Source organism: Phodopus roborovskii, unplaced genomic scaffold (genome assembly GCF_943737965.1).
Source record: "Phodopus roborovskii unplaced genomic scaffold, PHOROB, whole genome shotgun sequence".
Lineage (NCBI taxonomy): Eukaryota > Metazoa > Chordata > Mammalia > Rodentia > Cricetidae > Phodopus > Phodopus roborovskii.
The window spans coordinates 13182-30140 of record NW_026126058.1 but is presented as its reverse complement, the minus strand read 5'-3'; the positions used below and the strand labels follow the sequence as shown (position 1 = coordinate 30140).

Below are 16959 nucleotides of genomic sequence, written 5' to 3'. Positions count from 1 at the left end.
TGCGCCTGGAACTGGAATTACAGAGCACTGGGAACCACACCCAGGTCCTCTCGAAGTGCTCTTACCTGCTAAAGCCACCTCTTCAGCTATTATGGCTGGATGTTTTCAAGCAAGGGGTCTGGGGATGGAACCCTTCATGCATGAGTTGTAAGCACTTTACAGACTAAGCTGTCTCTCCAACCCCAGACAGAGGGCTCTTGAAAGAACAGAGTATTGAACAAATGAATCTCAATGCCAACCATGTGAAAGAGAAATTAAGTGTGAGCACTGTGAATTTCTGTCTGATAACCAGGGGTCTCTGGATCAAAGACTTTGCTTAGAGCTTGTTTTGTGGGGGAAAAAACGGGACAAGGAACAAAGAGAAACAACAAAACCTGGAAATATCAGAAAACCTGGAAAAGCTCCTGGGAAAAGTGGGCTATATATTTCAGGGATAGAGCCATTGTTTAGCATGCACAGGGCCTGACCAAATAAATGAAATGAACAAGCAAGCAAGCAAACAAACAAACAAAAAAAGACACAAATTTCTGACTCTTAATTACAAAGGGCCAGAATGGAACTCTGGCAACTTGTTACATAAACCGCCCTTAAAAACACATCTTAGAAATTGGATGTGGTGGTTCATGCCTGTAATCTTAGCACTCAGGAGGTGGAAGCAGGCTGATTGCTATGAAGTCACATCCAGCCTAGACAGCATATTGAGTTGAAGGCTAGCCTGGGCTTCAGTATGGGACCCTGCATCAAAATAACAATAAGAATTTTAAAAGAAACCTAAGAAAAAGCCCCATATCCTAGGGTTTGTAGTATGACTTTTGAGATTTTTGTTTTCATGACTCATTCCAAATAGAAATAGACCTGTTAGTTCATGAAAATGAGTACTTTACTATATATTATATATAATTGTATATACTAATTACAGAATTATTATATATTAATATTATAAAATTACAGTTATAATTATATTATGTAATTATAATCTATAGTAATATGTTGCATTTATTTATTTATTCATATGTGGAAAAAATGGAGGAGAATGATATAAGTCAGGAATTCTGACCCATATGTGTATTCATCTTGTCTGACTGACAGGTCCCTTGCAGAGGAGGGAGGACTCCTCTTCCCTTCCCTCTAACACTCAATGTCCACAAAAAATAATTCAATCAGCTCCCTCCCTTCCTCCTCCTTCCCTCCCTCACTCCTTCCCTTTGTCTCCTCCTCTCTTCCCTCTTTCCTTCCTTTCTCCCTCCCAGACAGGACCTTCCTATATAGCCTAGACTTCCTCCTTGTTTTGATATAGGGTCTCAGATTGCCCAGGCTGACCTCAAACTTAAGTAGCTGAGGTTTGCATTGAACTCATGACCTTACTGCTTTAGTGTGCCCTGTACTAGGATTGCAGGTATGTGTAGCTACCCCAGATAAAGGATGAAGTAGGGCTTTGTTTGTTTGTTTGTTTTATAGTATTTCTGGGGATTAAACCCAGGGTCTCATGAAAACTGGGCAGGGCTGTACCACTGAGCTACATCTCCAGCCCTTCAACCAATTTTAATATTTCTAAGTATGAATTTTAAAAGTAATTTTAAATTGATAGGTGCTTGAGAGTTGGGAGAGGCATGAAAGACTATTATTTCTAAGATTGAGAGACAATTTTAAATTTAATTGATTGACATTTTAGAATTTGGCTTTAATCTGTCCTTATTTGAGTATATTATGCCTGCCAGGTCCACATTTAGAAATCTAAAAGTCACGGAGTATATTGCGTCTTTAGGCTTTATTGACTCTCTTTGGATTATTTTATTAAACTTCTATCATACTCCAGTAGTACTTGGCCTTATGCTAATCCATATTTAAACTAGGGTGACCCTTTGTCCTAATTTGCCTGGGACAGTCCTCGTTTACACTTGTCCCAGTGGAGCTATTAATAGCTTCATCCTTAACCCTCAGTAATAGGTTTAGAATATTATATTCTATAATTGCTCTAACTTTGCCTCCTAAACTTTCCAAGAATTCATGATTTCTCATTAATTGTTGCAATTTACACTTGCTTGAACAAATTTCTATGCTTTTCTTTCTGTTGGATTATAAATATCATTTGAACTTTAAAAGGCTTCTCATGGAACCAGGAAGACAACAGCAAGACAGTGACAAACATAACCACACAAAAAATGACTTTTAAAATTAATAGCCTGTTAAATAATTGTCATGTTGTTACCCAATAATTTTTACTATTCAGATTTTTATTTCTATTTCAACTATTTTCTTAATTAAATCACATTATTAAATATTTAATAAATGTCAGTGTCAGAATAACACATACCTTCATAGCCAAAGAGAAGTAGTAGGAAGAAGCCTTCGATCTTGCCTGTCATTTTCCCTTCGTCCTTGGCCACAGCTCTGTCTAACTGAAGTGGGGAGCTGGCCTAGGAGCAGGTGATTAACTTGAGCCACTGGCCCCACTAAGCATCTTATTCCAGTTACTTCTTAGGTCTTCCACTCAGCTCCCCTCTAGTTAACCCACACAGTTCCCTACCTCAACAGGAACTCTTAGAAGAGACTGTTGACCTGTAATTGGTTTAGCAAAGAAGAAACTGATGCTAGCTCCTTTAAATGTAAATGGAGAAACAGCAGAAAAGAGAAAATGATGTTTGGACCTGGGTCCTTAATTCTTTCTCCAGCATAATTTTGTAGGGAGTGACCTTGAACTGTTTCACAGCCTGTTTGTAGGAAAGTGTTACAGTGTTCTAGCTATGTTGACATCTGCTCACTCAGGAAAACACTGTATTTGGTGACAATGGCTCATTTATACACAAGGTTGTGCAGTGTTGAATTACTTATGTTAATGACAACATGGAAACAATCAGAACGTCCAAGGTTAGGAAGCTAGCTAGCTAAGTGCACAGATTCCCAAGTCAAGCTGGGAGGAAATTCCATAGCACACACTTGTGATGGTGTGACCTCAAGGCAAATTTTCTGTCTGTAAAATGATGATAATAATAATTACTTCACAGGATCCTGTTGAGGTTGAAATGTGATGATGTCACAAAACACATAGCAAGGCTGGAGGTGCTTAGCTTAAGATGGAAAGTGTTGTTTTACTCTCAGCCTCACAAAACAAAACAAAGTACTGGTTCATGCCTGGCAAGCTCAGCTACCATTATTACATGGCCATTGAAAATAAAGTTGATGGGAGGAACAAGGTGAATAGATGTAGAGTTTCAGTTTTGCAAGACAAATTTCTGGAAATGTGTTCACATCAATATGAATACTTAACGGTACCTAATGGTGCAATCTAATGGTTGAGGTTTTAAAAAGAGTAAATTGACTGTTAACCAGGAAATCACATTACATTTTTTTTAGTTAGAAAAAGATGTAAATTAATATACTGTGTAATCAAAACTGGGGATGGGAGAAGCCAAGAAAAAAAAAAAGCCTAAAATTTCTCTTCCCCCATTTAGTCAGTTCTCTGCTGCCATCATCTTACACTTGACCCCCAGGACCCCAGAAACCTTTCACTCATACTTTTGTCAAAGATAAAACGTCCCTTCACCCCCTTGAAAGAAGTACTCCCTGCAGCAGAACTGTAATAACGTGAGCAAAATTATTTAGTCATCAATCAACATATGGGTGAGAGTAATAGGGATATACATGTATGAATCTGCCAAAGACTACATTTAATTAATACGTTTAAAATCATGACACTTATTCTAAACTGTATACGAAATCTTATCTAAAAAGAACATTCATTCCACTAACCCTCCAGCTTCATTGAAAAGGACTATGCTTTTGTTCTTGCTCTGGATTTTAGAGTTGAGTAAGATATTAAAGAGTTGAATAAGATAGTAAATCCTTAATCTTAATCAACCTTTAAAAATTTCAGCTGCAGGGCTATGTTGACGTATTTTCGTGGGAAGTTTTGAGGGTCAACTTGTTCTGGAGGAAGGGACGCTGCGGGGGTGCTCATTGTCAAGTATCCCTCATTACCTTGGAGGTGGGGTAAACAGCAGATAAAGCTCCAAATCGCCCTGCCTCCACTCTGGGTTATTTCTCGGATCTGGCAACAGCAGCTGCAACCTTGGTGGAGAAGAGGTGTTTGCCGTTTCGCTTCTGAGATATAAAGGTGTCAGGAAAAATACAGGTAGAAAAAAGAAAAAAATTGTCCCCGGGTTTTGTTTTCAGACTGGCTTTTTAAAAAATGTGGTTCCACTGGGGCTCGAACCCAGGACCTTCTGCGTGTAAAGCAGACGTGATAACCGCTACACTATGGAACCCGCGTGGCTGCTTCTCTGATTGTAAGACTTTTCAGAATAGGAAGCCAGACCCAGACGTTCCACAGGAAACCCCGCCTTCTGTGGCCACGCCCCTTCTCAGTGGCGCGGAATTCAAAGTGGATTTTGAGCCCTTGTCTCAGTAGTCCTGGCAGATAGGCCACCTTGTGGTCCTAGAGTCCTGGCACCCTGAAACCTGAGTCGCTCTAACTTCCTGACACCAAATTGACCCTCAGCAGTGCCGAGGCCCTTCGAAGAGTGGAGATTTACCCTGTTTAGGCACTGCTGCCCCTGCCACCTTCTCTCAACTCTGCCTTCCTTTCCCACTCTGAGGGAATAGAGTGAGTTACCCTGTTGGAAGGAAGTCACTACAAAGTCGCCGCTTGAGGCAGCATCTAGGCTCCTAGCCCTGGCCACAGAGGACTAGAACGCAGCTGCACAAGCTGAAGAATCAGGTACTGCATAGTGTGGTTGGGCTCATGTTTATGATGGCATCTGACTTGCCAGGATTGGGAAAGGTCAAAGGCTGCGCTGTGGCCTTCTTACCTTTCCCAACGTTATTCCCTCCCTGAAGTTACCGAGGGGATGAAATTCTCAGGGCTTTCCTTCAGTCCCATTTGTCTAGGGCTAGAAGTAGTGGTTGTGTGCAGGCCAACTCTTTGTAGTTGTCACAGAGGAAATAGCACCAGCCACATCACATAACTTGAAAGGCCTGGTGCAAATTGAAAATGGTTGTCCCGTGTTGGTTAGGTTATGAATAATTCAAATGGTAGCCAGCGCTCTGATCCTGCTTCAAGCTGTGCCTTACTTTTTATTGTGTCATTTTGCCTTCTGAGTGGATCTTTGTCACCATCCTAGGATTGCTTACCACTCTCAAGCTTGAAAACCTACTTAAAACCATTGTGTGGGGGTCTTTAACCATCCTGGGGGCTGGCAGTTGCTCCTTCTCCTGGCATCTTCCTCTGAGGCTGGCAGGATGATGGAGATATGACACTGATTATAAATTTCACCCTTCCACCAAACTCTGTTTTGCTGATAATGCTGAGGGAAGAAACAGGATAGGTTGAGGAGGAAGGTGGAGGGAACACAACTGTGGGGTTAAGTAGAATTTTAGTTCCATTGTTGCTATTCATCAGCTATGCACTCGAGCTGGTCAGCTCAATATGCTAATTCTCATGTCCTTTATGAAATACAAGGGTTGGACTAGACCTCTCCTTCATGCTGGATCTAAATATTAGCTTCATTTCCAGACAAAAAAATGAAGACAGTTGTTACCTTTTGTTTCTTCACAGACCTAGTTAAAAGCAAGCTTACAGTTAGTGAGTTCGTTGTTTTATAATGCATGATTTTATGTAGGCCAGATTGCTCTTGAACTGGCTGTGTAGCCAAGGAGACTTCAAATCCTCCTGCCTCTACCTCCTGTGGTCTATGATTACAGATGCAAGTCATCATGGCCAGTTTTATGAGGTCTGAAGATTGAACCTAGGGCTTTATGTGTGCTAGACAAGCTATGTCCCCCACTCCAGCCGACCTTTCCTTTGACACATTTTTGTAAAGCCTTCTGAATACTCGATGCCTAGTTGTTAGCTATGAAATAATCATGAGTGCTCAGCCATCAGCTGAGGAGTGAATTCACAAAAGTGGTGCTCCCTATTCATCAGTGGCTATAACTCACCTATTTCCAAACCCTCCATTGATTCAAAATAAGATGGCCAAGAATTGGCCCCAAAATTATACCTGCCTGTTGTGTTTTGGTTTGTGTCTCCAGGGAATGCTTTGTTCCCCCCCCCCAGATTTCCAACTGTGACATTGGCTTCATTTGCCAGATTCAAGTTTTAACCAAGTCTCTACACTTATAATTCATGTACAAATGAAGCTGGAGCTCCACAAATGCATGCAACAGAGATTTCTGCCTATGGAGAAATTGTTTCCTCTTCCTTTTCTTCATTCTAACTGGAAGGGAAGACTCTCCTTGTTCCTCTAAAAAATATAGTCACAATGACTACTTTTAGTCAAGTACAAACTAGTTTCCAAAGTACACTCACATTATTCTTGGGCAATAGCCCTGTGAGGTAGCCATATATTACTATCTCCATTTTTAAGTTGAAGGAAATTGAAGTGGAGGAGTTGAAGTACCTTATCCATGACTTTACAGCTGATGAGTGCTAGGGCTGGGTTAGTACTCAAACTGATGATGCTTAAGAGACAGTAAAAGGATCAAGTCCATAAAGGTTACATGTTCTCCTAAGAGTGGTTTCACCTCTTGTGTATTTTCTTCATGTGAAAGTAGGGAAGTAGACACACATATTTTAATCTTTTGCATTTTGTTTTCTGAGACAGGGTTTTTGGCTTTGCCTGTCATGGAACCCACTCTGTAAATGAGGTTGGCCTCAAACTCACAGGGATCTGCCTGCCTCTACCTCACAAGTGCTCTTTTGCAATTTTTTATTTTACATGTCGATCCCAGTTCCCTCTCCCTCCCTCCTTCCCTTCCTCCCTCTTTCCCTCCCTCCCTCTTACCCTGACCACCCTCTCCTCCCATCCACCCACCCCAATTCCACATGTAGGGCAATGCCATCCAGGTGGGGACATGTAGATCTGCCAGGTCATTTGAAGTAGGAACTAGGACTTCTCTCCTGTCTCTAGGTTAAGTCAGTATCCCTCCATGGGGGATGTGTGTGCAAGGTCCTTTTGTGCACCAGGGTTCCACTGTCTGAGGTCCCTTAGACTGCTCAGTCCTTCTGGTTGAGACCCATGTTCAGGGGGGCCTGAGTCAGTCCCATGCTGGATTTCCAGCTATCAGTCTGGGGGGCTGTTAGCTCCTCCTTGTTCATGTCAGCTGTCTCTATGTGTTTCTGCAACCTGGACTTGTCCTCTCCATCTGCATCTGGGTTCTAGTTCGAAACAGTGTTTAGGTATGGGTATTTGCTTCTGTTTCCAACAGGTATTAGATGAGGGCTCCATGGATAAGTTAGTTGTTGATCTCACTATCCGGGAAGGGCATTTATGGTAGCCTTTCCATGGATGCACAAATTGTTAGTTGGTAGCAGTCTTGTAGGTCTCCTGACCTTTCTTTAGGTTCAGCTTTCTCTTCAAACCAATATTGGATCCCTATTTTATGTTCTCTCTCTCTCTCTCTCTCTCTCTCTCTCTCTCTCTCTCTCTCTCCCTCTCTCTCTTTCCTATCTTCTATTCCTAACCAGGCTCAATCTTCCTGGTCACACATGTTTTCCTCTCCTCCCCCTCTCTTTCTCCTACTTCTCTCTCCATTCACTGCCCCCCACTTCCCCTGTCCTCTGGGGGACTTGTCCCTTCCCCCTTCTGTGAGGTACTTTATGTGGATGTCTTAGAATACACCTTGTGTCCTAGTTCCTCTGGTGGTATGAATTATAGGCTGGTGATCCTTTGCTCTAGGTCTAAAATCCATATATGAGCGAGTACATACCATGTTCCTCTTTTTGTGATGGGGTTACCTCATTCAGGATGGTTTCTTCAAGTGCCATCCATTTGCCTGCAAATTTCAAGATTCCATTATTTTTTTCTGCAGAGTAGTATTCCATTGTGTAGATGTGCCACACCGTCTTTATCCATTCTTCAATTGAGGTTCTTGCTTCCAGATTCTTGATATTACAAATAATGCTGCTATGAACATAGTTGAATAGATGTCTTTGTTGCCTGGATGTGGATCATTTGGGTATATGCCTAAGAGGGGGACTGCCAGGTCGTGTGGTAAACTAATTCCCATTTTCCTGAGGAACCGCCATACTGAACTCCAAAATGGCTGTACGAGTTTGCATTACCACCAGCAGTGGAGGAGTGTTCCCCTTTCTCCACATCCTCTCCACCATGAGTTGTCATTGGTGTTTCTAATTTTAGCCATTCTGGCAGGATTAAGATGGTATCTCAAAGTTGTTTTGATTTACATTTCCCTGATAGCTAAGAATGTGGAGAACTTTCTTAAGTATCTTTCAGCCTTTTTGATTTCCTCTATTGAGAATTCTTTCTTCAGTTCTGTACCCCATTTTTTAATAGGGTTTTTTTTGTGTGTATTTTGTTGACTAGTTTCTTGAGTTCTTTGTATATTTTTGAGATCAGCCCTTTGTTGGATATAGGATTGGTGAAAATCTTTTCCCAGTCTGTGGGCTGCCATTTGGTCTTGTCCACTGTGTCCTTTGCCTTACAGAAGTTTCTAAGATTGAAGAGGTCCCATTTATTAATTGTTGCTCTCAGTGTCTGTGCCCCTGGAGTTATGTTCAGGAAGCGGACTCCTATACCAATTTGTTCAAGGGTACATCCTACTTTCTCTTCTAAGAGGTTCAGTGTGGCTGGGTTGATGTTGAGGTTTTTGTCCATTAGGATTTGAGTTTGGTGCATGGCAATAGATATGAGTCTATCTGCAGTCTTCTACACATGTTGGCTTTTGATTTTCTATATATTGCTCTTATTATGTTTAGGTATGTTCCTATTATCCCTGACCTCTCCAAGACCTTTATCATGAAAGGGTGTTGAATTTCGTCGAAGGGTTTTTCAGCATCTAGGGAGATGATCATTTGGTTTTTCTTTTTCAGTTTGTTTATATGGTGGATCACGTTGATAGATTTTCATATGTTAAACTATCCCTGCAATCCGGGATGAAGCCTATTTGGTCATGGTGGATGATTTCTCTGATATATTCTTGAATTCGGTTTGCCAGTATTTTATTGAGTATTTTTGCATTGGTGTTCATGAGGGATATTGGTATGTAGTTTTCTTTCTAAGTTGTGTCTTTGTGAGGCTTGGGTACCAAGGTTATTGTGGCCTCATAAAAAGAGTTTGGCAGTGAACCTTCTGTTTCTATTTTGTGGAAAAATTTTAGGAGTATTGGTATTAGTTCTTCCTTGAATGTCTGGTAGAATTCTGCACTGAAGCCATCTGGCCCTGTGCTTTTTTTGGTTGGAAGGCTTTCAATGACTGCTTCTATTTCATTGCGGGTTATAGGTCTATTTAAGTTGTTTGTCTGTTCTTGATTAAATTTTGGTAAGTGATAGTTATCCAGAAATTTGTCCATTTCCTTGAATTTTCAATTTTTGTGGAATACAGGTTTTCAAAGAATGACCTGAAAATTGTCTGGATTTCCTCTGTGTCCATTGTTATGTTCCCCTTTTCATTTCTGATTTTGTTAATTTGTTGATTTTCTCAAAAAACCAACTCTTCATTGCATTGATTTTTTTTTGTATTGTTTTCCTGGTTCCTATTTTGTTGATTTCAGACCTCAAGTTGATTATTTCCTGGTGTCTACTCCTCCGTGGTGAGTTTCCTTCTTTTTGTTCTAAGGCTTTCAGTTGTGCTGTTAATTGTCTTAGGTGATTATCCTCTGTTTTCTTCTTATGGGCACTTAGTGCAATGAACTTCCCTCATAGCACTGCTTTCAAGGTGTCCCATAAGTTTGGGTATGTTGTATCCTCATTCTCGTTGAATTTTAGAAAGTCCTTAAATTCTTTCTTTATTTCTTCGTTGACCCAGGTGTGGTGCAATTACACATTGTTCATTTTCCATGAGTTTGCAGGTTTTCCGCGATTTGTGTTGTTGAATTCCAATTTTAAAGCATGTGATCTGATAAGATACAGGGGACTATTCCAATTCTCTTGTATCTGTTGAGGTTTGTTATGCCACCTAGTATGTGGTCGATTTTAGAGAAGGTTTCATGAGAAGGTATATTATTTTGTGTTTGGATGGAATGTTCTATAGATGTCTGTTAAACCCAGTTGAGACATAACTTCTGTTAGTTCTTTTGTTTCTTTGTTGAGTTTCTGATTTGTGGTCCTGTCTAATGTTGAGAGTGGTGTGTTGAAGTCTCCCACTATAAGTGTGTGAGGATTTATGTGAGCTTTGAGTGTTAGTATCGTTTCTTTTATGAATGTGGGTGCCTTTCTATTTGGAGCATAGATGTTCAGAACTGAGACTTTGTGTTGATGGATTTCTCCTGCGATGAATAAGAAATGACTGTCTTCATCTCTTTTGATTAATTTTGGTTTGAAGTCTAATTTGTTAGATATTAGGATAGCCACACCTGCTTGCTTCTTGTTTCCATTTGATTGGAAGATCTTTTCCCAAAATTTTACCCTTAGGTAGTGTCTATCTTGAAGCTTAGATGTGTTTCTTGTATGCAGCAGAAGGATGGATTCTGTCTTCGTATCCATTCTGTTAGCCTGTCTCTTTTTATAGGTGAGTTAAGACCATTAATGTTGAAGGTGAGTAAGGACCATTGATTGTTAATTCTTGTTTGTTTTAGATTTGTTGTTGGCAGTGGTATTGTGAATATATTTGTTCAGCTTTACCCTTGGTTTTTGGTGTAGGTAGATTATCTGTTGCCTACATTTTTGTGGGCATAGTTATCTTCCTTGGGTTGGAGTTTTCCTTCCAATACTTACTGTAGGGCTGGATTTGTAGATACATTTTGGGAAAATATGGTTTTGTCATTAAATATCTTGTTTTCTCCATCTATAGTGATTGAGAGTTTTGCTGGGTATAGTAGCCTGGGCTGGCATACGTGGACTCTTTGTACTTGTAGAACATCTATCCAGGACCTTCTGGCCTTGAGGGTTTCCATGGAGAAGTCAGGTGTAATTTTGATAGGTCTGCCTTTATATGTTACCTGTCCTATTTCCTTCTCTGCTCTTAATATTCTTTCTTTATTCTGTATGCTAGACGCTTTGATTATTATATGTCAGGGGTCTTTTTTCTTTGGTCCAGCCTATTGGTGTTTGGTATGCTTCTTGTGCTTTCATGGGCATGTCCTTCTTCTAATTGGGAAAATTTTCCTCAATGATTTTGTGGAATATGTTTTCGGCACCTTTGAGTTGGGCTTCCTCACCTTCCTCTATGCCTAATATTCTTAGGTTTGGCCTTTTTAATGGTGTTCCACATTTCCTGGATGTTTTGTGTTAAGGAATTTTTGGATTTATGATTTTCTTTGGTAGATGAATCTGTTTCCTCTAGTTTATTTTCCGCACCTGAGATTCTCTCTTTGTTCTCTTGAATTCTGTTGGTTATGCTTGCGTCTGTAGTTCCCAATCTTTTGCCCAGTTTTTCTATTTCCAGCATTCCTTCATTTTGTGTTGCCTTTATTTTCTCTATTTCTGTTTTCAAGTCTTGAACCATTTCCTTCACCGGCTTAGTTGTTTTTTTCTTGGCTTTCTGTACTTTCTTTACTTTCCTTAAGAAATTTGTTCATTTCTTCCACTTTTTTGTTTGTCTTTTTCTTCCATTTCTTTAAGGGATTTTCTCACATCTTCTTTGATGGCCTCTACCATTTTTATGACAGTGATTTTTAAGTCATTCCCTTCTGCTTCATCTGTTTTGTTGTTGTCTTTCAGTCTAGTTGGTGTAGATTCCCTAGTTTCTGGTGGTGTCATGCTTGTCTTTCTGTTGTTAGGTGGTTTTTTTTGTATTGCTGTCTTCCCATAGCTTCTTCCAGTAGGTGTTGGTGGGGTCTCCCCCTCTCTCTATGGTACTTCCCGGTGGGCTTATGTGGGTCAGAGGTTCAATATCTGTAGCTCTGCATGGTTCAAGCTCTCTAGGAGGTCTCTCCACAGGCAGTGGCCCCAGGATTGGGTCAGCAATCAGGCTCCCTTAGAAGACTTGTGATGGGGGTCAAAGATACCGAAGGCCGGGACTCTGGATGTTCCTTGTGCCTATAGGCAGATCTATCCTGGGCCTGGTACTCTCTAGCTGAGGCTTCTTTAGCAGAGGCCCTGCTATGGGGGTGAAGGATCCTGTTGGCAGGAACACAGAGTGGTTCCTCAGAGATTGGCAGATCTCTGGGAGGGGCCCGGGACTCCAGCAGAGGCTGAAGAGGACAAAGGCTGGGCTGATACTCAGGATGTTTCTGCATTGATAGTCGGATCTTACTGGGACCTGGCACTCTCCCACTGAGGCCTCTTTAGCAGAGGCCCTGCTTCAGGGGTCAAGGATCCTCTAGGCAAGGGCTGGCAGAAGAGGGAATCTCTTTTGCAATTTTTAAACAAGATTCTCAAATGTAGGAAGTATGAGCATGCTAAAAACAATTGTTGATGACTTTCAACTTGATGAGGTCTTTAATGATAGTTCTGCCTGGAGTTTCTGTTTTCTAAGTTTAATGTGTGAACCATGACACCCCTGTGTATACTTACAAATACCTCAACAGCCAAAGAAAAGATATATAAATAAATTAATAATGAAGACTAGATGTCACCTCAGAGGTTTGGAGTTCTCTGGTTTCTCAGATGGTTTGTATTACTTCCCTAGTGTTTGCCTTTTTTGATGGAAAGCAATTTCATTTAAGAAACCCTAGCCTCAGCTAGGAAGCCTAGTTTATCTGATTGCCTTTGCAGACTGTCTCACTGTCCTTAGTGAGAACTGAGAATTTAGTAGGGAAAGCAAGTCGCTGGTACAGCATGGCAGAATTTACTTTACCTCTTCTAGCTCACCATGTTCAAAATACTTTGAAACTACCTTCTGTAACACACTCTTGTTGCTTTTGAGTCTTATTTTTCCACAGTCCCTTATATGTGTCCTCGCATTCAGCTCAGATTCTCTAGCCACTTTATCACTTTTTTTATCTGCCTCATTGCTTTCAGGTGTGTGTGTGTGTGTGTGTGTGTGTGTGTGTGTGTGCGCGCGCGTGTTCATTTTACTAGTATTTTGAGACTGAGTTTCTCTATGTAACCTTTGCTGGCCTGAAACTTGGTGTGAAAACCAGGCTGGCCTTGAACTCAGAGACCACCTGACCCTGCCTTCTGAGTGCTGGGATCAAACACATGTGCCACCATGCCTAGCTGTTTTTATTTTTTTTTTAAAAAAACCAAACAAACAACAAAGAAAAAACAAACAAACAAACAAAAAAACCAGAGTCTTACACTGAAGCTATGTCTGACCTAGAACTTGACATGGAGACCAGCTGGCCTTGAACTTGACCTAATATACCTGTTTCTGCCACCAAAATTTTTAGGTTACAGGAGTGTAGCACCACACCAAATTGCTTCCTTAAACTGTTGGCAATAGTAGAATCTCTTCGACTTGATAATACACTGCATCTGCCCCAAGTAAAACATAAACCCATGCTGAGTAGTTTTATATTAAACTCATTGCCACATATCTCAAGTGAACCCTGTATCCCAGCATGGTGGCTACTTTTGGCATTTGTTCTCTACTTCCCTATGGTGGTTTGAATGAGAATGGCCCCCACAGGCTCATATGTTTGAATGCTTGGTGCCATTAGTGGAACTGTTTGAGGAGAATTAGGAAGTGTGACCTTGTTGGAAGAGGTGTATCACTGGGTGTGGGCTTTGAGGTTTCAAAAGCCAATGCCAGGCCCAGTCTCTCTCTCTCTCTCTCTCTCTCTCTCTCTCTCTCTCTCTCTCTCTCTCTCTCTCTCTCTGCTACTTGCAGAGAAGGATGTGAAGCTCTCAGCTACTGCTCCAGAGCCATACCTGACTGTTTCCCACCATGATGATCATTCAATAACCCTCTGAAACTGTAAACAAGCCCCCTATGAAATGCGTTCTTTTGTTTTATTAATTTCTTTTTGTTTTGTTTTTTTGAGACAGGGTTTCTCTGTGTAGCTTTGGAGCCTGTCCTGGTCTCTAGACCAGGCTGGCCTTGAACTCACAGAGATCTGCCTGCCTCTGCCTCCTGAGTGCTGGGATTAAAGGTGTGTGCCACCAACACCCAGCATGCTTTCTTTTATAAGACTTGCCTTGATCATGGTGTCTCTTCACAGCAATAGAATAGTAACTAAGACACTCCTCCACAAGGCAGTTTCAATCTCCTCTCCCTACACTACCTGTAGGTCCTCCCCAAATCTGGAGAAAAATGAAAGCAATCTGAAGAGAACTCCAAGGACCACCTGTCCCTGTCTTTAGTCTTTCTTTAGTGTTTTCTCATCACAGCCCTGTGGACTGGACTGTGTAATAAGCATTACTGTGTTTTTTGCAGCATCCCTGGCCTCTATTCACTCAATGCCTATAGCACCCAACCTTCGCATCTAGTTGTGACAATTCAAAGTGTCTTGGGGAAGGGCATGTCTTATAAGGCTTCTTTGACATGTGTGGGATCCTTCCCTTTGTCATGAGTGGAAGAAGAATGTATTGACATATAAAGGATAAAGGGCAAGGGTACTGTTTAATATCCCTCAAAGCACAGATTTCCTCACTAGAAAGAATTACTTGGCCTCAATGACAGAAGTGTCACTGAGCGAATTCTAGGACAGGCTCCAAAGCTACACAGAGAAACCCTGTCTTGAAAACAAAACAAGTATTATGGTTGAAAAATCTCTGCTCTAGATAAATTATATTCATTCTTTTTTCTAAAGAAACATTTATTGAGAGATGGGGGTTGGAGAGAAGTCGGAGAATTAATTAAATCCTTTAATCCTCACAACAGCCCTAAAGAGGGGGGGGGAGATTATGTCTGGTTTACAGGGAAGAAAACTAAAGCACAGAATAACTGGACAACTTAGTCACACAGCTAGTACATTAAAGGAGAAGGATTTGAAGACCACGCCATGTTCAATCTTCCTAAACTGTGTTTAACTTCTGCATTACACAAATTAATTTTGATTTTGTAATGTTTCCCATGTCCCTCAGTGCTGGGAGAGATGATGTGACATAATTCTAACCAGTCAGAGGTCTGTGGGCATCCCAAACATTTTCTTGAAAAGGAAGTAGACTGTTGGCATGTGCCATTTTTGCATTAGTTCTATATTTTGACTTTGCTGTATTTGAGAACTACAACATTATCCTACTAAAAGTGACCATTCTCATTGTGTCCAGAATGTTTGTGTCATGCTAGCAGTAGATGGGCTGGTGTGATCATGAGTACACACGTATTACAAAGAAAACTACATGGTTTTTGTGCAAAGAAACAAAACAGCTGCATTTGCTACTATCATACTTTTTTGTTATATGATGAAAAATAAAACCCCCTAATTGGAAATTTCACTGTTTAGTGGGAGTTTCAATTATATGAAGGAAAAATCAAAACTCTATTGATTGATGATTCCCATATTTCCCACTGGTAGCTGTTTCCTATATCACTTTGACAATGTCTTTAATCTGCTCATGAGCTGCTGATGGAATGTTTTGTGTTTCTGTTTATGTGGCTAATCTGTCTTGGATCATATTAGTTGGATGTTGTGGGAGTTTTTTTCTTTTTTCTTTTAAATCCAAAGACATGGTCCATCTCAAGAAGTTTAAAGAACATTAGTTAATTCAAAGGACTAATGTCAATGGAAAATAATGGCTTGTCCTAATTTCGGATGATAAATTGATTTTTATAATGATTAGGGCCTTGTGTTCTTTATCCTAAAGAAGAAATACAGAGAGAAAAAGGCAGATGGGATAGGAGACAGTGTGATTGATAGGCAAGAACCTGTTTTAACAGTGAAATACTCTGTATCATATTCCTCTCGAGAGTAGCTACTTAAAACCTTCCAAATTATCTACAATGGCATTCAATGAGATGAGATTATATATAAACAGCTATTCTACAAATAGATCAGCCCTAAATACTTTATCACCCCCTTTCTCAGTTGTCTTGAGCTTCCCCTAATTCCTAAGGTCACTCTCCTGGGACCATGTGTGTAGACACAAGAAAAATCAGCTACTCCCCATGTCCATAGTACATATCTTAAAGTGCGACATCTGAAAGCAGCCAGTGAAATATGCTGCTCCTTCTATTTCCTCAATACTTACTGCCTTGTTTAAGGGTCCACATGAATTTAGCTGTGCACACAGTCATAACTGCTGCTAAGCTGTTCCCCATAGCCCGATGGAAAAATAGTAACAGTGGTACAAGTGTTTTTCAACCCAAATCATATGTGTATTTTTATTAGTGATTTAAAATATTTGGGATTTTAAAATACAATTATACTCTGAAGGCTATGTACAGCAATAAAACCAAGACCAATGAATAGATTAAAAACAACAACAACAACAACTCAGTTAAAGGCTGTCTTCAGGCTAGCAGTTTTCCTGTGCTAAAGCCTGCTAAAATGCAATGGGTTCTATTTTGTGCAAAATGAGCCAGCTGCCATGACAACTGTCTATGAATATTATTTTACTATTCGTCATTAGTTTCCAGTAGCTGCCTCTGGGTCCAATGTTCACTCTAAAACCCAGATGCACATCCATTCTTAATGGAGTTCTCCTGGACATGTTTATAAAAAACAAAACCACACTTTCAACTGGCTAACTCTGTCTTTTCAAAGAGAAATTTGAATTAATTTTATTGCTGATTTTTACCTTTCTCCTGGAAAAGGTGATTTGCACATGAATTTATATTGAGCTCAACTGTAGATTTCATTAAGTAGACACACTCGTTCAGAGTTAAGGAAGTTTCCTTTTAAATAAGCATCTCGTGTGTTTAAAAAAAGTATTTTGGGGATAAGGAGATGGCCCAGTTGGTAAAGTATTTGCTGCAGTGCAAGCATGAGGACCTAAAGTTTGGATTCCCAGCACCAATGTAAACAGCCTGGGGTAGTGGTGTGCACCAGTAATCTCAGTGCTGGGGAGACAGAAGACAGAGAGAGACACTCTCAACACTTACCATGCAAGCCTGAAAACTTGAGTTTGAGCCCTGGAACCCCTATAAAAGGGGACAAAGAATAACTCCACACAGTTGTCCTCTGATTTCTACACATGCACCATGACACGTGGAAGCCCCCACACACTCACCAAAT

The 16959-nt window shown here is 40.6% G+C and overlaps 1 protein-coding gene and 1 non-coding gene across 2 annotated transcripts in view; both read right to left on the bottom strand.

Annotated features, from left to right (window-relative positions):
• Nucleotides 1-16043, bottom strand: part of Rs1 (retinoschisin 1) — a 43905-nt gene extending 27862 nt beyond the window's left edge. The window contains exons 1-3 of the mRNA XM_051179372.1: nucleotides 15974-16043; nucleotides 3860-4101; nucleotides 2315-2417 (exon numbers count right to left, since the gene is read on the bottom strand). Coding sequence (XP_051035329.1) covers nucleotides 2315-2417; nucleotides 3860-4101; nucleotides 15974-16043 — 415 coding nt within the window. The remainder of the gene's footprint in view (nucleotides 1-2314; nucleotides 2418-3859; nucleotides 4102-15973) is intronic.
• On the bottom strand, nucleotides 4193-4265 carry Trnav-uac (transfer RNA valine (anticodon UAC)). Its single transcript has one exon. It is a non-coding gene; the product is annotated as a tRNA-Val (tRNA).
• Nucleotides 16044-16959: the final 916 nt, after the last annotated feature.